General features: G+C 42.3%; 1 protein-coding gene across 25 annotated transcripts in view; it reads left to right on the top strand.

Moving 5' to 3' along the window:
- SLC44A3 (solute carrier family 44 member 3) overlaps positions 1-15,908 on the top strand; it is a 215,791-nt gene that overhangs the window by 174,519 nt on the left and 25,364 nt on the right. For all 25 annotated transcript variants that reach the window (XR_008306035.1, XR_008306036.1, XM_053244977.1 and 22 more), the window contains 2 exons: positions 5,220-5,385; positions 15,642-15,798. Coding sequence is in view for 23 of the 25 variants with exons in the window: in XM_053244977.1 (XP_053100952.1) it covers positions 5,220-5,385; positions 15,642-15,798 (323 nt within the window). In the remaining 2 variants the exon portion in view is untranslated. The remainder of the gene's footprint in view (positions 1-5,219; positions 5,386-15,641; positions 15,799-15,908) is intronic.

The following is a 15,908-nucleotide window of genomic DNA, read 5'->3' as shown; positions in this document are numbered from 1 at the left end:
GTTGTGCTTTCTTCCGCGAACCTAATATCTGTAACCAACTTCAAATCTTGGTTACAGATGTTGGGTTCCCAGAGGGAAGTGCTGCTTGGGAACCCACCATTGGTGTTTTGCATGATATGAAAGGTGGAATTTTTAATAGCAGCTGGAGCACACAGTTGCCAGGAACTGGTGGTTCGCACCAAACCTATATGCCACTGGTCATCTGAACTCACCTTTAGTCATTACTAAGTCTGTTGAAATTTATGGGATAAGTTAGTCATAACTAACTTGACTAATTGATTTCAGTGGTGCTTAGTCATGACTAATTTTCTTTGGCTACAAACCAGAAAACGTATTGGCTGTAGTCACCACAAAGGGCCTGGGGTATATTTTTAGCTGTTGGCTACTAAGATTTTTCTATCCCACCTTAAAGGATACTCTGGGCCCATGTGGCTCTGCTTCCTTTCCTCCCTCACTAGTTTTGATCCATTGCATTTGATCTGAAGATAAAAGTGAGCACAGCTCAATGAAATTATCTTTATTTTCTTATAGTCACATTGAAGGAGGCTTGAGTGGCTGCTGCTGTGTACAGAGGACCCTCAGAGATATATTTTTGGGAGGCACAGAGGGAAAAGGGGATTGGTGAAAATTACCCCTCCCCCCACTCATGTAGAATTAGTCTGGATGTCAGCTGCTGTTGTACCAGCACAGTATTATTCTGGTTAACATTTATACATTTTACCCACATTTCGAAGTGGTGCACAATAATGTTTATTCTTTTAATTGTCATATTTAACTAAAACTCTGTGTGTGTTTGTTTGTGTGTGTGTTTAAATCATACACTCATTCAGAGATGATGAGACAGATAATTTGCAAGTGTATCTTCTTCATTCAAATTTGCCTTAAATCTGAATTTAGTTTCTGAATTTGAAGAAATGCTTGCTCTTATTAGGGGTGTGCATGAACCACGGTTCGAACACCAGTTTGGCGCGAAGAGTGGGAGCTTTAGGAAAGAGGACAGCAGGTCCTTACCTGTTCTCCGCCGCCCCATGCAGCTTCCTGCTGGGGTGGTGCTCAGCCTAAGTAGCCTCGCATGGTGTCAGCACACATGTGTGGATGCCATGTATGTGCTGCCAGTGCACGGGGGTATTTGGGCCAATTGCCGCCCCAGCAGGAGGTTGCATGGGGCAGTGGAGAGCAGATAAGGACCTGCTCTCCTCTTTCTTAAAGCTCCTGCTCCCCGCCCTTATCCCCGCAATGAACTGGTGCTCGGACCATGTGCACACCCCTAGTTATTATACAGCACTTTAGTACTCAAGGGGTTGAGAAGTGGAATAGTGAATTACTTTTAGCACAAATGTTAAAAAACCTTACAGAATTTAAAGAATTCAAATGATTTTGAAGCTGCTTAAAAAAAATCTTATTCATGATTATTAGTCTGAAAATATATTATGTTGCTTTTGTGCTATATTTTAGTATAGACTTGTTGAATCTGTGGCACAATATGCAGCTCCTGTGATATAGTGGATAAATTTTATTCCTTGCTTTCTATTAGGTCAATAAAATAATTGAAAGGCAAGCACTCATCAGATTATTAAGAACATTTTTTGGCAATATCACCCATCTGTTTTAAGTTAAATCTCATACCTTCCCATCCTACAGACCAAATCACAAGCAGACCTTTACTGCGGATTTTCACAAGAACCCAGTTATGTCCTGCAGCTACTGTATGTAGATGTGAACTCACAGCCAGAGGTTCTGGACAAAATTGTAAAACTGACATTTACACTAACAGAACACAGTTCTATTGCAAATGAGCAGCAACAGAGTGTTTTGCATTTCAGTTCTGTATTTATTCCCTTCACTGATTACCAGAAATGTTTGCTATGTTAGGTAGTACAAGGACACTTTTCAATAGCCTGTCCTTGGAAAAGGAGAGCCGCCTTGTTGTGAGCAAGAGTGTCCTTGCCCTGAAGTTCACATAGCTGGCCTCTGAGAATGAAAACAAATTCCCAAGACAATGTGCTTCCACTGAGAAGGGACTTTCTTCTTCACACTCTCCCCAGTTTAGCAAACATATTGATAGAATATGTGTATTAACATTTTTATTTTTTTTATTTAAAAAAAATTAATATTGATATCTGAGGTTAAGGCTACACTTAGAATGGAAGTAGACAGTCACCACTTTTGTTGTAATTTCAAATTTCCCCACTTCTTTTGTATTTCTTTCTCACGCAAATACAAAATACATGTTCTTTCAAAGGAAAGTAGGAGTGGTTTAAACGAATAAATTATCTTGTATTCGTATTTATCTATTTAGTAGTTATGCATTCTACAAGCATAAAGATAGGTTCCTGGCTGCTACTGAAAATCCCCCCTCCCCCAGTTCAAAACTGATCCAACGGTATGAAAGGGGGAAATAACTCCCCACTTGCCTGAATCATAGGATGTTCGAGCTGGGAGTCACCTGGGAGGTCTTCTAGTCCAACATCCTACTCAGTGCAGGAAACTGCTCCAGCATCCCTGATAGATGGCTGTCCAGCCTCTGACTGAAAGTCTCCAGCAAAGGAGAGGCAGACTGTTCCACTGTCAAAACAGCTCTTATTGTTCTGACATTCTTCCTAAAGTTTAGCCTAAACCTGCTCCCTTGTAATTTCAGTCCATTGATTTTTTAGTCCTATCCTCAGAATCCACAGAGAACAAGCCTACTTTCTTCTATGTGTCAGCCCTTCAGATATTTGAAGACAGCTGTCATATCTCCCCTTAGTCTTCTCTTCACCAGGCTAAGCATACCCAGCTCCTTCCACTGTTCCTCATAGGACTTGGCTTTAGGGTTGCCAACATTACGTTGGCTGAATTCGGGACAAGTGAGGGGACTCTTGGGGATGGGGCCACCTAGGGGAGGGGCTTGGCCCCATGTGGCAAGGGCGCAGCCAGGCTGCCAGCTGCTGGGCACACTTACCGGACAACTGTCTGCAGTGCTGGTGGTGGTGGGTCATGGGTGGCTGCTGCTGTGGGGCGGCGGCGTAGCGGAGATGGTGAGAGCTCTGTCCGCCTCCCAAACTATGACCACCCAGTGAGGTCAGGGCGGGCGCACTGGTGGCCCGGGCACTCTGGAGGCGAGCGGGAGAGACGACAAGCTCCTCCCTCGTATGCGTCTTTCTCCTCCTCATGCGTACGCAGAGGCCTGAAATCGGCCCGACCTACCTCATTTGGGAGGAAAGTGGGCATGAGGGAGGAGCTTGGCGCCACCTCTCCCGCCCACCTCCAGTGCGCCTGGACTGCCTCCAGCCAGCGCACCAGCCCCGACCTCATCGGGCGGTTATAGTTTGGGAGGTGGGCAGAGCTCTCTCCACCATCCTGCTCCACCACCGCTGCCACTGCACAGCAGCAGCAGCTTTAAAAGTAAAAATAAAAAAATTAAGATAGGCAAAAAGCAGGAGAAATTGAGTCCCAAATGAGTCCTGATGAGCATTTCCCCTCAGGAAGTAGGGACATCCCGTGCAATGCAGGACAGTTGCCAACCCTACTTGGCTTCCAGACCCTTCTTCATCTTTGTTGCCCTCCTCTGATCCCAATCCAGTTTATCAACGCCCTTCTTAAAATGCAAGGTCCAGAACTGAACTCAGTGGCTGATATCCAGAGCAACGGAGTGTTTGCAGGACATTAGGCTAGAGCAAAACTGTTGCGCTGCTGCAAAACTACTTGTTGCCCTACTGGAAAAAGTGTGCTTGCAATTGCAAACTGTAGCATGCCTCATTTGTTTTAATGGGGACTTTTATGCAAGAGCTCTAAAGCTCAGTTGTGCTCTTGTGCAAATTCCCCCTTTTTAGTGCACCTATCCTGACTTCGTGCGCTATCACAAATTTGCTTGTTTTGCAAGTGCGCTATTGCTCTCAATGACAGCTGCTATTCCCAGCGAGGTCTGAACAGTGCAGAATAGAGTGGAACATTTACTCTCCTGGAGCTTTTGATTCTGCTCCTTGTCTGGATGTGCTTCACTCGTCTGGATGCTGACCAGACACTATGCCTTCTTTTGCTTGTATACCACATTATAATTTTTAAGTGAATTTTAAAGTTCAATAAACATATTATGGATACGCTTTGGCCCTACTCAGATATTAGGTTATACCTGCGTTCAGATGTCTGTGTACACGTTCATGGTTTTGTGTGAATGACTGTTGCTGAATTTACTTTAAAAGTGAACCTGGGTGCAGGCCTCCTCAAATGCAGGATATAGATAGGAAGTGTACTGCTGTATGTTCAACATCATGTGTGAAAAACGGTACCTGATAAAGTGTATACAGATTGTTCACTTGTTGAATATAACGTGTGAACAGGGCTTTTAAGTCCTCTGGTTTGCAATCAAGGTGTCTCAGCCTACAATTTCATATTTCTAGGGTGTTATGGAAATACCCTAACCCCTTCAGAAACTGGTTATTCAACCAATCCCAGACATCTTTATATGTTTAAAAAAATTCTGCTTCACTTTCCCCACAAATCTGATTAACAGTCAGTGGAATATTATAGGACTTGGACCCAGGAGCCTATCTGAATTAAGGATACATACAGGTGAAACTCAGAAAATTAGAATATTGTGCAATAGTCCATTAATTTCAGTAATGCAAATTAAAAGGTGAAACTGATATATGAGACAGACGCATTACATGCAAAGCGAGATAAGTCAAGCCTTAATTTGTTATAATTGTGATGATCATGGCGTACAGCTCATGAAAACCCCAAATCCACAATCCCAGAAAATTAGAATATTACATGGAACCAAGAAGACAAGGATTGTAGAATAGAACAATATCGGACCTCAGAAAAGTATACAGTGTACTGTGCTTGATTGGCCAGCAAACTCGCCTGACCTGACCCCATAGAGAATCTATGGGGCATTGCCAAGAGAAGGATGAGAGACATGAGACCAAACAATGCAGAAGAGCTGAAGGCCGCTAATGAAGCATCCTGGTCTTCCATAACACCTCATCAGTGCCACAGGCTGATAGCATCCATGCCACGCCGCATTGAGGCAGTAATTGCTGCAAAAGGGGCCCAAACCAAGTACTGAATACATATGCATGCTTATACTTTTCATTGACTTTTGCACGATAGTCTAATTTTCCGAGTTTCACCTGTACATGGTAGAAATGTGCCATTTCCCCGTAAGTATTCTTGCTTGCAGAACCATTATAATATTTGTGTACGTATGTGTGTGTATGTGTGTCTTAAATTTGCAGGTAATGCCCAAGTCATTTCACAAGGTCAAGTGGAATACAACATTCTGTTTGGCATTCGCTACATGTGGTGGTACCACTTAATTGGGCTTATTTGGACAAGTGAATTCATTCTAGCATGTCAGCAGATGACTGTGGCTGGGGCAGTGGTTACTTGCTTCTTCAACCGGTATGTGCAACATTTCTCTTTTTGCCTGCGTTTTTATTCCTTGGCATTTATTTTCAATCTGTTAATAAGGGCATAGTTTTTTTTAAAAAGCCACAAGTGGTTGGACTTTGGGAGCTAAGCTATTCTAAGAATTTGAGATGAACAAGAAAAGCTACTGTAGACGGTGGCAAAAAGACTGAACTGTGAACCAAGGGGGCAAAGTGTTCAGATATCTTTTCTGACATTAACTCAGTGTATGGCTTTAGGGAAGCAACTGTTAGCCATAGCTGGGAATAATAAGATTGATCTGCCTAACGTGGTAGTTGTAACAATTACTGAGATAATGCATGTGAGGCATTTTGAACAGCCAAAAGTTGCTTTGAACTATAGCCTTCACACAATTTGGAAACATTTTTGTTCCGATCAAAGCATATCTTAATTTTCTCCTTTTGACTGTTTAAATTACATCAAAAGTTCCAGGATATTGAAAAGATGATTCCTTTTATTTTATTTTTAAATTTATTATATTTGTACACCTCCTCATCTCATACTGCGTGGGAGGAAGGCAATGGTAAACCACTCCTGTATTCTACCAAGAAAACCACATGGCTTTGTGGTCACCAGGAGTTGACACTGACTCGACGGCTTATTGGTAGCTAGTGCAGTTCTTTTAATATAGGAGTAATATGGTTTTTCTGAGATGACCCAGAGACCATCCTGGCTGCCACATTCTGTACCAACTGCAGTTTCTAGACTACGTACAAAGGCAGCCCCACATAGAGCGCATTGCAGTAGTCAAGTCTAGAGGTTACCAGCATATGTACCACTGTTCTGAGGTCATTTATCTCAAGAAACGGATGCAGCTGGTGTATCAGTCAAAGCTGATAGAAAGTACCTCTGGCCATCACCTCAACCACACCAGGGAGAGGTTTGGATCCAGAAGCATTTCCAGACTGTTTACCTGTTCCTTCTGGGGAAGTGTGACCCCATCTATAACATCTTCAGAAGAGGTCTAATGATTGCCTCCTTAAGATAGGGAAGCATCCTGCCCTCTCTCAGAGAAATATTTATAATATCTACCAGGCCTTCTACAACAACCCTCCTGCCAGATAATATAAGCCATGTCAGACAAGGGTCAAGAGAACATGTGGCAGGCTGCAGCATTCCAAGTAGCTTATCCATATAATCAGGAATCACAAACTGAAAGTGATCCTACCTAACCACATAAGAGTTGTTGCTGGACACCTGAGCATTAGACTTTGCAATAATTGTGGTGTCTGAGTCTGTTGGCCCGAATATGAGAGATTTTATCCACAAAGAAAATAATAATAATTAATAATAATTAATAAGCAACTTTGTTAGCTGCTCCAATACAAATTGTTCTCTCATTAAGAACTCATTAAAAACTTAACAGTTGGTAATTGGTGGTTCCAAATTCTAATTGAAGGGAGGAGGGGCGTGTACCATCTCATAACCCTAAACAACCCTGCTGGACGTGAGCGTGTGGATGCAATATGGGCAGAAAAGAATCACTTCTTTGTGATTGCCTGAGCATAAGTCTTCAAATGCGCTCTATGTTATAATCTGTCGGATTCGAGTTGAGTCTTCCTCCACTTGCACTCTGGTTATCTACTTTGCCACTTCAATTTTGAAGTAGGTTGGAGAGGTTCCTTAGGAGCTATCAAGTCTACTGCCCTGGTGAGTTTGTTGTTCCAGTTCTCCATCAGGGCATCAGCAGGATCGCTGGCAGAGCCAACACTAAATTCTTCCAAGGCCTCTTGGAATCCTATTGGATCTAATAACCTACTCGGGTGGGCCATCCTAATTGGCCCCTCACCCCTGCGGAGATGGGACATGATTGTAAGTCCAACCTTAACCAGATGGTGGTCCATCCATGACAATGGTGAAATCATAGGAGTCTCCACCCACAGAACACCACCCTGATCAAGGTAAAAAAGGCCAGATCAAGTGTGTGACCAGCAACATGAGTCAGTTCTGAGACCACTCGGGATAGGCCAATAGTTGTCATGGTCACTATGAACTCCTGAGCCGCCCTGGACAAATTGGTCTCAAAGTGAACATTGAAGTCGCTCAGCACCACAGGCCTGGGAGACTCCATTGCCAAGTCCAAGACCAAGTCCGTCAGCTCAGTTAGGGACTCTCTTTGGCAGCGGGGTGGTCAGTACACCAACAGAAGTTCCAGTCTATCCCTGATCCACAAACTTAAATACATACATTCAATATGGTCAGACACTTCAGCAGGGATCCTGGCAAGGGAGATGTTATTCTTGTAGACCACAGCCACTCCAGATCCCCACCCATATCCTCTCACCTGTTCCTCAACAGAGTACCCTGGAGGGAGAAGCTGGGACCAGCCTGGGCCACCAGCCTCCCCCAACCAATTCTCTGCAATACACACCAGGTTGGCCCCCTCATCCATAACCAGTTCATGGATGATTGCTGATTTATTCTGGACTAACCTGGCATTACAAAGGAGCAAGGTGAGGCTCTGTGGGTAGTTGGCACTGCTCCCTGAGTTCAAAGAGCTGGCTGGACAGCTGGAAAGGGAAACATCTATTAGATTTCTGATTTCCCTTCCCCTGTAATGGCCTGCTGACTTGCCGACATTACTTCTTCTCTTCCCCACCGCCACCGGAATAGCCACCCCATAATCTGTGGACACCCCCCCCCAATCTCCAGAGAAGCCTAGGCACGTGGTAGACTGATCTCACCCAAGACCCAGACAACAGAAGCTATCTAAACAGCTTCAGCTTCTAAAACGGCCATAAAAGAATATACTCTGCCCCAGCCCTCTGTCCCACACCAAAAGCCCAGCATCAAAGGCCAGCCCCCTTTGGCCGCTGGCTTCAGCTGGACCTACAGACTGGCTGCCTACCGGCGGCCATACCGCCTCTGGCGCACCCTCCATCCTTATAAGCCCCCGCAAACCAGAGTCTCTCCTCTCACAAGAGACTCCAAGACTTGGCTAATGGTAATTAATGCCCTCAGATATAGCTGATCAGGGAGGAAGGCCACAGCTCCAGTGAGGGCAGCCAAGCAACAGCAGAGCAGAGCTGATCCTGTAGGCTGGTAGCAGGGGTGGGAGGCAGCAATCCATCTACCAGACTAGCTGGCAGAGTTCAAGCCTCTCACCTTGCCCCTCAGTCCTCTTGCTGGTTTGATGAAAATCCATTCTATATTCTTAAAGTTATGAGATTTCAAAGTTCCAATTTAAAATCACTTATTTACATACGGGCAAGTAGTGCAACTCATGTCTCTTTGGTAGATTGCAGCTTCCCTGGTGGAACCTTCTTTCCAAAAGGAAATGGCCATTGTCAGGTGATCAAACTGCACCTGCAGAGTGTGTATTTGTGGGAAGGGAGGGGGCAAGGGGAGCTTCATCTGTTTGTGCGTGTGTTATGTTGCTGCATGTGTGATGGCATGCTGCTGTGTGTTGTGTGTGCTTGTGGGTGATCTGTTGCTACATTTGTATGTTTGCACATGACATGTTGCTATTCATGTTTGTAGGCAATGTTGTCAGAATTAAAAGTTTAGCATCTACAAGCTGCCTTATTGTTATTAAAGAAAACAGATTGCTGACTTCAGTGTTGCTCCCAATCTGCATAGGAAGAGGACTGAGCTAGACCATCAAGGGAAAGACAGTGTGGGTGCATGGATGCTAAGTTTTAAGCAAGAGCAGTATGTGAGTCTTAGTAAGAAGCATAAGTTCTTACTTCTTACATGGAGTGGAAATTAAGGCAGGCACCTTAATGTCCAATATCTGTGCTTTTTGGTACGTGAGGGATTTTGCCTTCACTCTTCTCATAAGCTGAAGGGTTTTTTTGTTCTAGTTTTTTTTAGAACTTCTTTTATCCTAGACTTTATTTTGTTTTTGCCAGAAATGAACTGCGTAATACCAGAAGAATTCATGTATTGGCAATCATTGTAAATTAATTTTCCACTTATCCCTCTTTTTCATTGTATTGAGAGCCAACCTTCAAAGTTTTTGCAGTCCAAACTATAAATTCGTCATATTATGCTGTGCAAAACACTTTCCTATAACCTCTTGGCACAATCTTTCTCTTATATTTTAAAAGTATTTTACTTAATATCATGTTTTTATTTTCATTATAGTAGAACATCATCATCATCATCACTTAGAATAATAAAGATCCATTTTCTTCATGTCATATTTATTACTCATCTTTTTGTAACTTGATATCTTTCCAGTTGTGCAAGCTTGTTTCTGTGTGTGGGACTGATTTATTAGCTTATGTCAATTGTAAGTAGGGACGTGCACGAATCGAGATTCATGCACTGATTCGAAGCTCAGCTCAGGCACTTTTTAAGAGTGAGGAGAACAGATCCATTCCTGCTCCTCCGCCACGATGCAGCTTCCTGCTCCGGCAGCGCCCCTTCCCCCAGCACCCCTTGAGTAGCAGTGGCACAGTAGCCACCATCAATTCATGCACATCCCTAATTGTAAGTTTCGCTTGGCAGATTGTTCAGGTATTGAGTATATGGTGAGTATATAGTGTCAACAGTGTGCAAACCAGTTCAGTTCCAGGACTTTGTTCAGGGAAAGAAATATTGGGATGCAGTTACATATTTTCTACTTGGTTACAGAGGCTAACATATTGGAGCATTTCTGCTAACGGGCTGCTCCAAGCTCAGTCAGTTTTGCCAAGAGGCAGAGCATGTGCATGGGGAGAAGGGGATGCAATCTTTGCTGATTCTCCCTGCCTTTGTTAGTATTCTTCACCTTCCAAAATATGTTCCTAAGGGGCACACATATTTTCTTAGTAAATGTAAAAAGTAAAAATAGATAGAAATGATATATACAGGTGAAACTCGGAAAATTAGAATATCATGCAAAAGTCCATTAATTTCAGTAATGCAAATTAAAAGGTGAAACTGATATATGAGACAGACGCATTACATGCAAAGCGAGATAAGTCAAGCCTTAATTTGTTATAATTGTGATGATCATGGCGTACAGATCATGAAAACCCCAAATCCACAATCCCAGAAAATTAGAATATTACATGGAACCAAGAAGACAAGGATTGAAGAATAGAACAATATCGGACCTCTGAAAAGTATACAGTGCTTGATTGGCCAGCAAACTCGCCTGACCTGGCCCCATAGAGAATCTATGGGGCATTGCCGAGAGAAGGATGAGAGACATGAGACCAAACAATGCAGAATTGCTGAAGGCCGCTAATGAAGCATCCTGGTCTTCCATAATACCTCATCAGTGCCACAGGCTGATAGCATCCATGCCACGCCGCATTGAGGCAGTAATTGCTGCAAAAGGGCCCAAACCAAGTACTGAATACATATGCATGCTTATACTTTTCAGAGGTCCGATATTGTTCTATTCTTCAATCCTTGTCTTCTTGGTTCCATGTAATATTCTAATTTTCTGAGATTGTGGATTTGGGGTTTTCATGAGCTGTACGCCATGATCACCACAATTATAACAAATTAAGGCTTGACTTATCTCGCTTTGCATGTAATGCGTCTGTCTCATATATCAGTTTCACCTTTTAATTTGCATTACTGAAATTAATACACTTTTGCACGATATTCTAATTTTCCGAGTTTCACCTGTACTTTTATTGTTGGCACTGATTCAGTGTACAAGATTGCACAGAAGTATTCATTTCTGATGCTGAAGACATCTTCCTGTTCCTCCATCCAGCTTAACCCCTGTGTGTGGTATAAGTCAGGACTGATTTGATTTATGTCATGCCAGTTAGAGGTGCTGATCCCACCACTATTTTCCCGAGTTAACAAGAAGGCTTTCCCCTTCTGCTAGACGAAGAGCACCAGTATACCTTTTGGCTTTCCTTTGCATAGCTCAGATTTGGCTTCACCAGATTTGACTTTTCTTTCTTTTCTCCCCCCCCCCCACTTTCCTCCCTTCCCTTCCCTTCCGTTTCCTTTTGTCTTCCACATCATAAGCTGCAATGTACTATTTCTTACAGGGGAAAAGCTGGAAACTTTTTTGTGTTTATAAGAAAAAATTTCTAAAGAAGATATGTCCCACTGACCTGCACATACCATCTCATGCTCTGTTTGGGCAGTGGGCTTGAGCTATGGGCCTGAGCTGGCCTTGCCCCCCTCCCAATGTCCCACCAGAGGCTGGAAGTAGCCACATTGCTTGCCTGCTCTCTTTGCTTCTCTGAGGGTGGCTGCAGCCCACTTGCTTCCTGCCGATCTCCTGTGTCCCAGTGGAAGCTGGGGTGTGTGTGCAAAGGTGGCACTGTCTCTGAGGGCAGTTTGCCCATGCTTGCGGCCCGCTCGTGTCCCACCTAATCTCCAATTGTGCATGGCTGGGCTGGGAGGTGGGGGCTTAGAGCCGAGTGGCAGCAGACTGTCTCCATTGCGGTGGCTAAGGCACTGGGCCTGGCTGGGTCTGGAGCAGGCAAACTACTTCCAGCTTCCCCGAGCCTGCGCAGTGCAACACATGGGAGCAGTGTGCTCAGCCACCTGGGACATTTAGAGCCCCCCCCCCCCCCGTGCCACCACCCCCCCCCCCCAGTTCTGAGGACCAGACTTCTACCCGAAAGTCCGTTCCAAGGAGCGCCTCTGTCTGTTTATGTGAAAACATTGTATTTGCAAAATAAAGCATGAATTTTGATAGTGTTGATACCTATGACATGCTCTGCCAGCACAGAGAAATCGTTAAACCAATGCAGTGGAGTAATAGAATAGATATAGAAAGAGCAAAGCAAGAATGTTATCCACATTTGGGGTGGGGGGGGGCAGTAGCATGCCACAAAATATTTGTTTGTCACATTCCACACAGAGCCTTTCCTTTCAGCTAGTAAGCAATTACAGGAAATAGAACTGCCTTTACCTCAGCAAACCTGCTTCCTCACCACACAAAGCAATCCATTAGGCACTCTGCAGCCTCTCCATAAGCGGAATTAAAAGTGGGGAGGGTGTAGAGTTGTTTCAGCTGGATTAGCTTTACAGGGGACATCTGTTTGACCTGAAACAACAATACTGAAACTGTACTTTGCTTTCTTTTATTTTAGATGAAAGATGCATTCCTTAGAGGCCTTAATTTTATAAAAGAAATAGTGGTTCATTTAACAGTTACTCTGTTATGATTTTTTGAAAGTAGGATTCAGCATCTTGAAACTACTTTTTAAAAAATCCTTGGTTATTCTCGCAAGAGGCTATTTACAAAGCTGATTTGTGGTGTGGACTATGCAGACACCCATTTTTTATTTTTTATTTTAGAAATATTTGGGAGCTTTAACTGACTGGCAATGTTGGCCAGTGATTTTGAACAGAGGTGGAAATCCCAGTTCAGCCATAAATTTACTGGGTAGCTTCAGACAAATCTCTAGCGCTCTACCACTTCTGCCCAGTCTGTGAAATGGGGATATTGTGACTGCTACTATTTAATTTTAAAAAATCCTATCAAAGATAGAAAGTCCCACTTACAGCACTGAGAGAGATAAGTAAATATTTAATGTTATCCCACTAAAATCAATGGGCTTTAAAAGTACAAGACTGTGTTTGAAAATGGTAAAGTATTCTGGTGCTATAGTATTACATATCTGAATTAGTTTTATTTTGCAGTTGAAAAAGGATGGATCACTGCACAACTATTTGAATTTTTTTTAATTCTTATGTAAGCAAGTTGCCAGTTAATGTTGTGAACGTAGATCATTTAAGCATTTTGTAACTGCAAGATTAACACACCCCTTGCCAAAGCAATGAGGGCATCTCAGCAAGCAAGAAATTCAGCTCTGATTGCTCATGTTGTAAAGAAGGCTGCAGTGGTAGCAGCAGGGCTATCTTCTTCACTTAAGATTCTCTTCTGAGCCTCACAGCTCTGCTTCCAGTAGGCCTGTAGGAGCAGCTACACATCATGTTACACAGTAGCCTGCCACTTAAATGGGCTAAGAAAATCTGCATAAGAATCTCGCAACGCTCCCATGATCCCATCTCAGTACTCTTAACCTCCAAAGTTACTTTATGTAACTCAGCACACTATATTATCTCTTCCTCAAGCAAAGCCATAACTGATACTCAGTTATGGCTGTAAGAGGATACTGGAGTATCCCTCCATAACCTGAGTCTCAGCAGCTGTACATGTAAGTGTACCCTGCCCAGCTACTGTTGAGGTGGCCTTGAATCTAGTTCTGAAGTTAGGTGATGCCACATGGGCTGGAGAACCAGGGCCCATACCACATTAAGTTTTGTAGCTGTCCCTTACTTATACCTTTTGCATAACTGGTTTGATAATAGACTAAAGCCTTTGTTCTATTTTCTTTCTTGCTTGGAGTCAAGAATGACCTGAAATATTAACAGAGCTTGTTCTTTGTAACTTAGGTAGAATGAGGCAATTGTAGATTTGTTGATCTGTTTATCCAAATACACTCTAAAACTTGCAGTTTGTTTTCTTTAATGAATACACTTTAGCTAATAATACAGGTAAATTCCTCCTCTTGGCTTTAATAAGAAATTAATGATTATTGAAGGCATAATCCTTGCCCTTTGTGTATGTCCCATGTCTGGTTTGTATTTTTATTTTGACGTTCTGCAATAATATTTTCCACAAGTGTTACAGAAAGTTTCACATGTAAGAGACATTTTGATTAAACTAAATTCAAAGTGAGATAAAATCTTTTTCAGACACATAAGAATGATGTCTTTTGGAAAGTATGTCACAGCCCTTTTTTAAATATAGGAATCCAGCATTTACCCCTAAACTGTTCCCCTGGCCAGAAGAACTAAAATGAATGCATACCATTTTCCTGGTATTTCCTATTGAAAATAATGTGGTGCATGCATATATAAATACAGCCTTGTAGCTGTAGTGTAGCTATTACTATGGAATGGCTGTAAGGATTGTATTACTATGATACTTAGTCTGATGCGGCTATGTCTATTTGAATTCCTGCTTAGGTGAAGATTTAATAAAAATGTATTTGCAAGACTTCACCACCCACTTGCCCTTGTTCTTTGGCATACACTGCTTCCATTTTTAAAGATCATGGCAGAGAATGCTTGAATAATTATAAAGAGTGACTTACTTAATGCCTGATTCACATTTCATTCCTTTCTGACTCAAATTCTGGATTGAAATTAGTAGGTACTTGAATGCAAACGGCATTTAAGAAGCTCTGTTATAAGTGCTTTTCATAGTTCCTGATAAGATCACTGTTAAAAGCTTCTCACAGAAATCTAGATTTTGAATTTTTTCTTCTGTTATAAAGCAAAACAAATACTTTCTTAATTTTGGTCATTGTTCATACAGTATTCTATAATTTCAAACTGCTTCACCAATGTAAACTGTACTGAAGTACTATATACAGAGTGATTGTCAACAGGGTGCTGAGGAATCTAAGAACTCTGAGCTGCTATAGCAAACACAGGAGATGAATCCTCTATAATACTTCTGAAACCTGTTGACGCTTTCTGATCTTTTATTACCAAAACTGACAGAAAATTCAGCTGAACAAGCCAATTCTGGGAGTAAAGTCAGCATTTTTCTGTAGCAATGCTAATTGTAATTTTTTTAGGAGAAAAGACCCAATTCTGTCCTTTAAGCCCCAATCAAGAGAAATAAATAAGAACTGGCAAAGAAATAACAAAGTTGAATGAAGTACATTAGTGTGGACAAAGAAATTGATTAATCTGGATGGATTATGTATTTTGAATTTTGTAGGAGTTTTTCTAGTTAGGATATCTTTTATAATCTTTTGTCCTTTTCTGGCATATATGTGGATCTCTGGTACGTGGGAGCTGCCCCATTCTTTTTACTGGACATAGCAGCTTTTTGTTCATGAAAACGCTTTCCTGAACCCAAGAGAAATACCAGGATCAGGGATGTGTAACAACTACAGAATTCAGATTCCCCAGGGCTCCAGAGAGAATATGAAATCCTGTGTGAGCAAGGGTTACCCTATTCTTTTCATTTGTGGAACCCCCTGGCTGCTTATAAGAGAGAACTCCTGTTGTTAACTTAAGAGCATTCCTCTGCTCATAGCCTGTGTTTTGCAGAGTATCATATGGCTAGTGAAGTCCTCACATGCATGGCAAGGCTTCAGGATTGGGATGGGAGTATGGAAATTATTGTGGTCTAAGATTTATATTCATCCAATATAATAGTCTATGGGTTTGGTTTCGTTTTATTCTGAGGTCAATAAACATCTGAGTACTGCCAGGCCCTAGAAGGATTTTAGTAACTATACTGTTGCTTGTATTTTATTTTCTGTGTATTTTATATGTTTGTTTATTTTTTGTTCTAGAAATAAGAGTAAACCACCAAGTCATCCAGTCCTGTCTTCCATATCAGTTCTTTTTTGTTATCATCTGGGAACAGTTGTGAAAGGGTCCTTTTTAATCACAATAGTGAGAATCCCAAGGATTATTCTATTGTCTATTTATAACATCCTGAAAGAAAAGGTAGGCTTGCACTTTTCTGTTGTGTAGTACAGCAGTTAAGGAATCTAGTCTGGGAAGGTAATACTATGTGAGCACAGGTAAGAATGTAGACTTTAGCATGTAATGTAGCA

The sequence above is a fragment of the Hemicordylus capensis genome, chromosome 4, assembly GCF_027244095.1.
Source record: "Hemicordylus capensis ecotype Gifberg chromosome 4, rHemCap1.1.pri, whole genome shotgun sequence".
In the NCBI taxonomy this organism is placed as follows: Eukaryota; Metazoa; Chordata; class Lepidosauria; order Squamata; family Cordylidae; genus Hemicordylus; species Hemicordylus capensis.
Note: the sequence above shows the minus strand (reverse complement) of the source record. Positions and strands in the feature narration are given on the sequence as shown.